Consider the following 12,149-nt stretch of genomic DNA (forward strand, 5'->3'; position numbering starts at 1 on the left):
CCATAATTCAGTAACTCTCTCTTGGCTCTCTAAGACCAAGGTACCTGTTCGTAACTTTAGCAGGCTGAATGTGCTTTGTATGGAAGCCTGAATCAGCCAAGAGAGTACCATGTCACATGACCACCACACTTTATATTCACTTGTGCTCTCAACCTGAAGAACTGTGAAGTCCCTGAGGCTAGAGATTCCTGTGTCTTGTGCTTCTTTGCAAGTCCCTCTAAAGCCAGCATAGTGCCTGTATGAAGAGGCACTCAATAAATATTTGAGGAATAAAATGGTCTTAAAACCTTCAGATGAGCTGAGTAAAAAAAAACCCCAAAGTATACAAAAGTGCGTATAGTATGCCACCTGATATGTAAGAAAGGGGGACAATTCGATGTGTACATACACTTTTACCTTTCTTTTTATTTATTTATTTATTTATTTATTTTAAAGATTTTATTTATTTATTTGACAGAGAGACACAGCGAGAGCAGGAACACAAGCAGGGGAAGTGGGAGAGGGAGAAGCAGGCTTCCTGCGGAGTAGGGAGCCCGATGTGGGACTCGATCCCAGGACCCTGGGAGCATGACCCGAGCCGAAGGCAGATGCTTAACGACTGAGCCACCCAGGCACCCCATACACTTTTACTTTTAAGTACACAGTAATACAGGAAACCAAGGAAAGTAGAGGGCAGGGGAAATAACAGTAGATGGGACAAGTGTGGGAGGGAAACCTCTCATCATACACTTCTTTCTATTATTTTGATTTTGAGCCATGGAATGGAATCTAGTTTTAAGTACAGGGAAAACTTCTAGATGTGTACATGAATACCTTTCTCTTGTTTCAGCAGCTGTAGTCAATATTCTGAATGGGGAACATATGGGCAGAAGGGTCTCTTGAAACCAGAACAGGCAACATAACCCACTGTCCGTACTGGAGGCAAGTACTCAGCAGTGAGGAGGCAGGCTCTGGAGCCACCCTGCCTGGACTCAAATCCTAGCTTGGCCATGACTAGCTGTGTGAACTCCAGCAAGTTACTCAGTCTCATTACCCTTCAATTTCCATATATATATTATATATATGGAGACAAACTAGTACTACCTGATAAGGTTGCTGGGACACTTAAAGAGATTTTTTTAAAAAGTGCTTAATGAGCACTGGGTGTTATGTAAGACTGATGAATCACTGACCTCTACCTCTGAAACTAATAATACATTATAGGTTAACAAATAAATAAATAAATAAGAAAAAGAAAAAAAGTGCTGAGCACAGTGCCTAGCACATAACCATCTGCTATGACTGCTATGTATGCTATATGATTGTTTTTACTAATAAATAAAAAAGTGTGAGCAAGAACAGATGAAGATGTTAACACCAGGGCTAGAAGCGTTGTAGGCACAGAATACCCATGGCCCAGAGGTATACTGTTCTCTGGGGTTAGATCTCGTTGCAACTTAGGGTAAATGTATCAGAGCAAAGATGTATTGGGAAAAACACAAGCAAAACAATCTTTTAGGACAATGGGGATAAAAAGGGATACACAGAAAAGGAAATACAAAAGGTAAATATACGAAATGGTATTCAACTTTACTTACAATAAAAGAAATTCAAATTAAGATGAGGTACCATTTCCATATTATCAGACTGGCAAAGGCTTAAAGGTTAATTATAACCAATGTACACAGGGGTGTAGGAAATGGGTGTCCTTATACACTTCTAACAGGACTGTAATTTGGTAATACATTGTACTATCACAGGACTGTAGTTTTGCTGGGGGTGGGGAGGAGAGACAACTATTCAAATTTTAAAATCTGTATATCCTTTAAACTCACAAGTCCACCTCTAGGAATTTATCCGACACAGTAATACAAAGACATGTGTATAAGACTATTCAATACAGCATTAGTCATAAAAATAGAGAAAACTAAATAGTTAAATGTCCATCAATAGGGGATTATTTAAAAAATTATGTTGCACCCAAATGCGAAAAACAACATAATCATTCCCTCATTCATTCAACAGATATTTACTGAGCATCTACTATGGGATCAGGCATTCTGGTAAAGGCTGGGGATTGGGCAGTGAACAACAGTCATAAATCCTACCCCATAGGATATGCGTTCTAGTGGCGGGGGGGAAAGAAAATAAAAGAAAAAAATATAATCAGTACTAGAAGAAACACATTCATAGGGAAGGGGAACAGGAAGTGACAGTGGAGGGAATGAGATTTTAGATCGGGCAGCTAAGGAAAGCATCGCCGAGAAGAGAGCATTTAACTGAGGACGGGAAGAGAGGAAACCATGAAGAGATCTGGAACAAGACTGTTCCAGGCAAAAGAAATGGCCCTGAGGAGAAGGAGATGGATCAGTATGTCCTGATATGGAAGGATATGACTGTTAAGGAAGCAAGTTGTAGAACAGAATATATTGTATGATCTCATTCAGGCTTTAAGAAAAAAAAGAATAAACACATGAGCCTATGTGCTTGCACGGACATAAACATTTTCCTGTACACACAAGAAATTAACAGTGGTTATCTCTGGTGGATGTGATTCTTCTTTTCACTTTAGTATTTCCCTTGCTGGATGGTTTGAAAAAAAATTGTTTTAACCATGAATATTAATTTTCTATACAAATAACTAATTCAAAGAGTCAAGCAGAAATTCTCTAACATGGATGGATGAAGGACTCTCCTCTCATTTCTTCCAATCTTGGAAATTAATCATCAAAGTGAGCATGATCACAGATCCTAGTCTATAAGCCCCGATCCCAGAGGAAAACATTTTTTTTTTAAGATTTTATTTATTTATTTGACAGAGAGACACAGCGAGAGAGGGAACACAAGCAGAGGGAGAAGCAGGCTTCCAGCGGAGCAGGGAGCCCGATGCAGGGCTCGATCCCAGGACCCTGGGATTCTGACCTGAGCCAAAGGCAGACGCTTAAAGACTGAGCCACCCAGGCGCCCCAAGGAAAACATTTTTGATACAGGTGACAGACCATTTTCAGAAAGCAGGTCTGTGTTATAGGAGGCTCACACAGCAGACAAGAATTGCCTAAGTCCTCTGTAACTCCCTTCTATGTAGCCTAGTCAATGACCATAAAAAGCTGTGAAAGAATTCACCGCCTGGATTATTGTCTGTGCTCATCATGAAAATATGTACTGATTTAATATGCTGAAGATCCTGCTATACTGGGGTCTGCAAAAGGCAAAGCATTCCTACAGGAGGGAAAACCTCTGAGAGGGAAATGTGCTTCAGATCATTAAGATGCCTGAACTGCCTCAGGAAAAGAACAAACATGCCTTTTAAAATCCGGAATTAAAGTATCCACAAAAGGTCTAGAACAATGACTTGCAATAGTGGGGGAGGCAGAGGAGTGGTGAGGTAGATGCCTGCTCCCCTCCCTCCTCTCCTCAGTTGTAATAATTGCCTAAGTGAGCCACTGTTACTGACAAGAATATACCAAGGAAAATGCGGTGGAAAAACAGACTGAGAATATTAAGCCAGAACTCTTTTGCAACTCCTACGGCTTGTCAGTTCACAAAATCAGAATTAGGGTCTTAAAGATACCTGCGAGAAAAAATGGAAGTAACTACATTTATTGCTTCAGCTCAAGCCAATCCAACAAAGTCCCAAATTAAATTCCAAATCTAACAAAGTAAATAAATGAGCTGCTACATCCCACCCCCTTCTCACTGAGCTCTTCTCCAGGCCCACTTCATCGTATTAAAAGGTCCCACCAGTGGGCCCCCATATGGGGACAGATTACCATACTGATCTCCCTGTGAACATGGATATTCGTGTCACTCAAAGTAACCCCAAATCACAGAACAAAATCGATTTAAGTATCTGTGTACTCTTAATCCTACCCCTTCTTGCCTATTCAAGAGTTTATTGCTACAGTTAAGCTCTCTCTTTTTGTGCTGTACCATCAGCTTCTCCTTCTCCATCAGCAAAAAATATGCTCTAGAATCTCCCATCTCAAAATACACACCTTTCCATCAGCAAAAAATATGCTCTAGAATCTCCCATCTCAAAATACACACCACACATTCATGCACTCCTTGTCCCCTTTCAATTACTCCCTCATTTTTCTACTTTATTTCTCTGCCCAAATTCCTCCAAAGAGTTACCTATGCCAGAGCTTGGCAAAGTACAACTAGTAGGTCAAGTCTGGCTTGCCATCTGTATCTGTAAATGAAGTTTCGTTGGAACACAGCCACACTCATTTGTGTGTTATCACACTACAGAGGTTGTAACAGAGATCAAATGGCCTGCAATGCCAGAAATGTTTACTATCTGGCCCTTTATAGAAAAAATTTGCCAACCCCTGGACGATACTTATGGGTCTCTGCTTTCTTATTGTCCATTCACCTTTCAGCCCGCTCCAATCTAATGTCTTCTTAGTCCTTCTAGTGAAACTGTTTACCAAGATCACCAGTGACATCACACCTCCAACCTCAAAACCTCACCCCCGGCCCCCATCTGACCCATTCTGATGCATCTGGCCACTCTCCTGCAAATACTGGCCTCCTTTGGCTCCCATGACAACATTCTCGCATGGATTTCCTCCGGACTCTCAAATCTCCCTTCAAGTCTCGTCTGCTGGCCCTCCCTACCTAACCAACCGTGAGGCTCTTCTCATTCTACAGTCTTATTATCAAGGTTTCTTGATCTTTGAATGTGTCATGAATCCTCCCAGCAGCTGATGAAGCCTATGGACTCCTCAGAATAATTTTTTAAAGATATAATATAAAATATGAAAGATTACCAAAGAAACCAATACTCCTGAAATACAGTTTTCAAAATATAAAAACTGTACTATGTGCTTCTTTACTGATATATTGTTAATACATTACACAACAGGATCTAATTGTGGCTTTAATAACTGTACTGTAATTCAGAAGTAGAGGTAAGTGTAAATGCTATTTTGGGATATCAGCATCAATCATAATGCGATATAAAAATATCGATTTCTGTTGGTGACATTACAAATATTATTACTACTACTGTGCAAAATGGAAGAAAATGCTAAATTTCAGTTAGAGGTTAGCAAACAAGAAAAGTTTTTCCCAACCGAGTTCATGGAGCCTACATTCCATCAGTGAATCCCTGTGGGGTTCCTGGACCCCCACTTAAGACCTATCTGCCAGAAGATCTCAGCAGCTCTCGTGGCTTCAGAACCACCCATATGCCAAGGACTTCTGGGTTTGTATCTCCAACCCAGACCTCTCCTCAATTCAGACTGGTACGTCCAACTTCCTACTGGATATCTCACAGGCATCTTAAACTTAACACCTTAACATGTCCAAGAAACCAGGCCTGAATTCTTGAATCTCCTCCCTACTCAACCCCTTTTCTATACCATTCTCCCCATCTCAGTAAATGGGCCAGCACATCTTAAAGTTACTCAGGGCAGAAACCTGAGGTCAACCTTGACACCATCATCCTTCCCAAACTATCAGTCAGTCCCATGGACTCTACCTCCAGAATGCCCAATCCACCTACCTGCTTCTTTCCATGCTGCCACACTCCTTCATGCCATTGCCATCAGTCTCTCCCTTGAATTGCCATAAGAGTTTCCTAACTAATCTCCCTGCCTTCTCTTAACAGACCCTCCACCATTTACCACATAGTAGCCCAAATTTATATTTTTTGAATATAAGTAAAATTAAGTCATTACCTCACCCAAAACTCTGCAATGGCTTTCTAATGCTGTCAAGATAAAATGCAAACTCCTAATTGTGACCTGCATGATTCGGCCCCACTTGCCTCTCCAACCTCATCTCCTTCCCCCTCCTCACTTGCTACACTCTAAACACAATGATGTTCTTTTAATCCTCAGAACACACTAAGGTATTTCCTACTTGAGAGCTTCTGAACACACAATAACACCTGTTTTGTTTTGTTTTTTATTTTTTTTTTGTAACATCTGTTTTAAACACTTTGCTCCAGGCTCTTGGAATGACCAACTTGGTGGCATCCTTCAAGTTTCAGTTTAAATTTTACCTGCTCAGACAGACCTTACTCTATTTGATACCCTTGGTTATTCTCTGTCACAGCACTCTCTTTATTGCTTGCTTTCCTAGCATTTGCCTTATTCTGTGACATTTATTTGCTTACCTGTTTATTGTCTTCTCTCATAACTAGAAAGGTACACCAAGAAGGGCAGGGGCCAGTTTACTTCCTATACATCCAGGACCTAGAGCAGTGCCAAATAGACAGCAGATGTACGCAATATATATTTGTTGAATGAATATGGTCCTTGCCCTCAAAGCACTTTCTATGAGGGGCAACAGAACCCAGAAGGTCCTCCAGAAAATACTTGATAGAGTGATTCCATGATTCTATTTAACACTCTCAACCATGATTCTTTGAAGAACTGTACCCTGGGGGCTCATTCTGGAACTCTCCACAAGATTACTGGAAATATACCAGAATATTATTTCTACCAGCAGCAGAAGAAAGGGACAGTAGTCAAAGAAACCTCTCAGGAAAGTAAGTTTTGTGCCCACTGTGCCGAGGAATGAAAAACTCATAATAGCAAAGAGAAGCAAAAATGTAACTATAATTCTATGGAACTTTATCAACACTGAGGTCACATAACAAGGCGTGATGGCATGGATGGACTGCATGATCTGAGGAAACAGGCACTACTTTTAAACTTAAAGAGACAACAGCAGTCCCTTTTCTACTGAAGGGACTCTAAAATCACAGTACGAATCCCAGGAAGTCCACTTCTAGGCTACTTTTCCTTAGAACACTGGTTTTCAACTGGGGCAATTTTGCCCCTCAGAGGCCATCGGGTAATGTCTGGAAACATTTCTGATTGTCACAACTCAGGGAGGGGGTAAGGGGTGCTACTAGCATCTAGTGGATAGAGACCAGGGATGCTACTAAACACTCTACAAGGCACAGGACAGTACCCACAACAAAGAACTATTCTGCCCCAAATGTCAACAATACCAAGGTTGACAAACTCTGCTGCAGAGCAGTATGTGATCAAAAACTGAATGTGATACAACTGAAATGCATTTATCATTTCTGGGAGAACATGTAGGAAACTAATAAGAGGACTGCCTCTGGGGAAGGGCACTGAGAGTTTGGGGAAAAGGGAGGGATAAGGAGACTTAGTTTTTTAAATATATATACCTTTTCATACCTTCTGAATTCTCTACCATATGTACACATTACCTATTCAAAAAATAATAAAAAATAACCAAAAAATAGTCAGTGTGGCTCAAAACTATGGTCTCAACTCTAGCTTCAATTTACAGAACATTACCAAAAAGAAAACAAACAAAAAACAAGACCTATGTTGTAGATGAACCCTGAATTAAGAGTCAGAAAATCTAGGGGTGCCTGGGTGACTCAGTTGGTTGAGCATCCGACTCTTGATCTCAGCTCAGGTCTTGATCTCAAGGTCTGGAGTTCAAGCCCCGTGTGGAGCCTACTTAAAAAAAAAAAGTTAGATCTGAGTTTTCTCACTCTAAAGTGTGGAACAAAGCATATCACTAAACCCAAAGACTGCTTCCTCACATGTAGAACGGAAAGACAATATGCCCTACTTCATGTACTTAGAACTATGAAGATCAAATGAAACAATGTCGGTGAAATACTCTGAACTACTAAGAGTCATACAAACACATTATAGTCATTATTTTTCTAAAGGTCCTGGTATTATGAAAGAACAAGGCTAGAGATTATAAATGAGACCCTTTAACATTATTCCCTTCCTAAATTACACATCATTTCATTATCATTGGGGCTTTATAAGTTGTTCCCTGTATGATGCACTGCCATCTTCTATTTATGCTGCCTACCCTAAGATGCTAAATAACTCAAGGGAAAGGTCTTATGGTGAGCCACACAAACTGTAGGTAGTCAATACTTATTTGACGATTTGCATGATTATGATAAAGGTTAAGAAGAAAAACCTTTTTCCTGAATCACTCAATTTGTGACAAAAGAAGTAGAGGTGAGGAATTTTGGCTCTGCTAAACCTCAACAATAATCCTATGATTAGCTTCCTTAATAAAGAGATGACAGGAAAAACATTCATCAATACAAAACGTGTAGTTTAACCATCCTCTCTCTTGCTTAACAGCTGGGCCACGTGGGCACAGGCCAAAAAGCTAGGTCTCTTACTCATGAAATCACTGAGTCATGAAAATAACACTTTCAGTACTCATGACTTTGAATGTCAAGGACAGTCAGTATGTAGGAACTGCCTGCAAAAATGATTAATGCTAATGATGTTGTAAAGTTCTCTAGTTTTAGCAATTCTGAGCAGCATAAATGAGCACAAGAGCAGAATGAGTGAGCCATCAGTCACCGGAAAAGAAAAAGGAAACTGGAGGTGTCTTACGTGATATACTTGTTATAGAGGATGAAGGCATGTTCAATGTTGCCTTCCTCAGAGTAAATGGATGCCATTCGGATAATCTCGACTCCAGAGCGGAAGTACCGTCGGGGTGGAATGTCTTCATTTATCTCCACTGCGCTACCCATCTGGGAGAGGGCCCTCACCCGGTCTTCGGGTGGAAGGCTCACATCTCCATGGTCAGACATCAGGACCAAGAAGTTCTGAGATAGAAAAAACAGGTGGCATCAGCACTATGGTCCCCATCACCCTAGCACAGCCTAGCACACGGTATGGTTTATCCCCAAACTTTTACCTTATGAAGAAATTAAGAGAGAAATACCATAGGCTGTGGCTTGTAACAAATAAGGTCTCTTTCCCACAATAAGGCTGAGACCCTCGAGGAAGCCCATTTCACAAAGATAAAAGCATTGGCTGACTCAAAAGCCCACAATACCTGTGCCATAATTAGGTGGTACAGGGAGGAAAACTATAATGCGGGTTCAGTTCTACCTTTCATATTAATCATTCCCTATCATTAGGTGGCCCTGCCCTCAGCACCATAAAAGGATGGATGGTATCTTATATTTTTTGCATTATTTCTCCTACCAGCTACCCACTTCCATATATCCCAGTACGTGGCATAGTATACTCAATGAGCTTTCTTGATGATTGTAAACCGATTTCAAGTTTGGTCATTTTTATTTAATAATGAGAGTAAATGACATTTTTCTGTGGTGTACTTTTTCATCTCTGATCATAAGGTGAGGGGAACTGGTCTGGGAATAAATGTTCACAGTCCCAGTTCTGCTCACTAAACCACTCTTCCAAACAATCCACAACATCATTCATCACGTCAGGGTAAAGAATTTAGATCTTAAAAAAACTTACTCAAATCTACCTTCAAAGATTAAGCACTCTTCAAATAACAAAAGGGCACAAAGGTAAGTTGAAACGCAAAAAAACAGACCAACAAAAAGCCTAAGAGTTTTCCCTCCCTGTGTTTCAAACTGCAGTAATTCTATAATCTTCCTAGATACTGTCGCTGCTAGAATCAGATTCCAACTCCCAATCGGATATCACTCTACATCATTTTTAAAAACAATCTGGGTATCTGTTACACATCGAATTACAGCACACCCTGGCCAGCATGCTCTAAAATATACAAACTAGAGTAGAATCCATTTTGGAATTCAAGCCCCATGTCAACTGGTCCCATTTTGTCTTTTTAGTCTTAAACCTTACTCCTTCCCAATAGAGATCTTTTGCTTCAGTCAGGATTCTGATCTGCTCAGAAATCCTCACATGTGTTTCATTTGTCTATCCACTGTTTTTCTGTTTTCCACTCCAAGCCCTCCCTCCCTCAGAGAGGCTTCTCTTGGCCAATTCTATCTCTAGGTCACACTTCTCCCAAGCTTCCTCTCTAAACACCCTCACGAATAGTACAAAAGCTGTGCGGACTACAAGGGATGCAGAAGCATTCCATCTCCCCCAAAGCCGTTTTAGAGGCTCAGAAAGCCGCTCAGCAAATCTAAAACTTCCCCAGGTTGCCTAATTAGTAAACTCGATCTAGCGCCCATTAAAGCTAACAGAAGCTTGTTGCGCCTCAGTACCTCTGGGGAGAGGATCTGTAGGGTCGAAAACGGAACCCCCTCCCAAGGCCAGCGGGCGGTGCCTGCTACTAGAGGGCTGAGCAAGACTCCCGAGAAGATGTGGCATCCGCAAAAAAGGGAGAAGGTGGCCTAAAGGACTGAGAAGGAACGATGAGGAGGAGGTCAAAGGAAGTTGCAGGAATGAGCGGAGGGGGTGTATTCAGTGAAGAGGGACCTCCTGACACCTGCTTCAGGCCCCCTTCTTGAAGGCCCTCAAGCCCAAGTTGCCAACCCAGAGCAAAATTATCCAAGGTTTTCGGATCTTTAGAAAGCAGCAGGCGGGGACGCGCTGGGCCTGGCTGGGACCGGAGCCGTCAATGGCCTCGCGCGCGGCAGGCCGGGCAAGGGGCGCGGGGGAGGACAAGACCGCAGGCCCCACACTCACGGCGGCCGATCGCCTTCAGAGTCCGACCACGCTCAGGGCCCCAGGCCCACCACATTCCCAGGACCCTTCCCCACCTGTCCCCGCGGACGACCCTCGTAGCTTCCGGAAACGTCACATCCGGTGGGCGCCCCGCCCACTCCAGCTGGTCTACCCCTTTCACTCTCAAGAACACAGGACCCGGGCTGGCAAGCTGGTGGGCGGGGTTAGAACCTCGACCTGCGAAAAAACCGACCAATGAGGAGAGAGCTCCACGGCGGCCATCTTGGTAAAGGAAAAGCAACAAGGAGAAGGGGAAGCAAGGAGTTAAAGGAACCAATGATCAAGCTAACTTACATTTTTAGAATTAATTTGATTTGGGGTCGAGTTTCCTGCCAGATAGCCCCTATACCACACTCACACAAATCCACAAATCAACATTCAAGAAGGGATTGGTGATGCAAGTACCTGACTGAACTAACCAGGGTTTCTAAATCCGTGAAAAAAAACCTCCTGAAAATTTCAGCTTGTTTATGTCACTTCCACACAAAATTGATAGCCTGAGGTATTCGGCAATCGCTTCTATTGCCTAGAAAAGAACTTAAGACTAACTTTTAATGTTAGAACACCAATACAATTTGTTAAAAATGAGTGTTTAATTTCTAAGGGCCGCTGTGCAAAGCTATGGAGACATAAAAATCTGTATGATGCGGTTCCTGTCCCTGCAGCCAGGACAGGCGGTTATTTACACCAAGTACAAACAGTGGCATATTCTGTGTATGGGTGTGTGTATGAATATATGCACAGCCTCTTTCCAAAAAGGTCCTTCAAGGTTGCTATTAATTCTATCTCAGGAGATTTTGTGTATCACCACTCTGAAACTTTCTGCTCTCCGGGGATACTTTACCCACCAAACTTGGGGACTCTCCCTGTAAGTTCCTTAGCGTGATGACATGACCTATCCTTCAAGGTCTTGCTTAAAGCCCCTGCACTGGTGTTACCCCTTCCACCAGATCTCTAATTTTTCTGACTCTCTGTTGTGTATCTGTCTTTGGGATTTTCCCAAAGTGAGTCTATGTGGTCATTGGCTTTTCAGACTTGCAGCTGAAAGCACTTACCAGATTCTTTCTCCCCTACAAGCATAAATATGTATGTCAGTGCAAGGATCCACTATCAATTCTCCTGGATCCCATGCAGAGAACCCTGGCAAGACAGTTGTAAAGGGCACCCTACTGAGTCCTCACAATATTTCTCTACTGACTCTCTCCCTTCAGAATGTAAAAATAGTGGGTAGCGCCTGAAGAATTGAGGCACTGGGATGCTGGTCATAGGGAAGTCATACAATGCAGTCGAAGTCCTGGCAGAAGTCAACACAGGACAAAATCCAACCCATCCAACCTCTCAGTAAATACTTGTTGAGCATCTATTATGTGCCAGTTTCTGTTCTAGGTGTTAGGGATAGAGCCGTGAACAAATCCAGCAGGTAGATACTGTTATTCTGCAAGTACAGGCAGAAACAGAGCTGGTGGGGAGAACAGAGTCACCTGCTCCCATTAAGCACAGTTTCCAAAAAGTAGCTCTTCTTTGTAATGTTTAATATAACAAGTTAACAATTTACAAACATGCTAGAAGTTAAGACCATGATGAGAAGCCTTTAAGAAGCTATGAATGGGAAACACATAAAAGAGGGGTGTGAATAATCACAAACACAGCAACCATCACACACAGGCTGTCCTCGATATTAGAAAGGAGATATGCCCAGGTGATGGCAGTTCTTAAGATAATGGCTAAGAG

At 42.1% G+C, this 12,149-nt stretch overlaps 1 protein-coding gene across 8 annotated transcripts in view; it reads right to left on the bottom strand.

Moving 5' to 3' along the window:
* The window catches only part of STAMBP (STAM binding protein), a 51,429-nt gene extending 40,863 nt beyond the window's left edge, over positions 1-10,566 (bottom strand). For 5 of the 8 annotated variants that reach the window (XR_012379773.1, XR_003207355.2, XR_003207356.2 and 2 more), the window contains exons 1-2: positions 10,454-10,566; positions 8,349-8,566 (exon numbers count right to left, since the gene is read on the bottom strand). Coding sequence is in view for 5 of the 8 variants with exons in the window: in XM_073897521.1 (XP_073753622.1) it covers positions 8,349-8,551 (203 nt within the window). In the remaining 3 variants the exon portion in view is untranslated. The other 3 variants (XM_073897520.1, XM_025868382.2, XM_025868383.2) reach the window with 3 other exon arrangements.
* Between the last annotated feature and the right edge of the window lie 1,583 nt (positions 10,567-12,149).

The sequence above is a fragment of the Callorhinus ursinus genome, unplaced genomic scaffold (genome assembly GCF_003265705.2).
Source record: "Callorhinus ursinus isolate GAN/ISIS: 27379988/994484 unplaced genomic scaffold, GSC_fseal_2.0 scaffold10, whole genome shotgun sequence".
Classification (NCBI taxonomy): domain Eukaryota; kingdom Metazoa; phylum Chordata; class Mammalia; order Carnivora; family Otariidae; genus Callorhinus; species Callorhinus ursinus.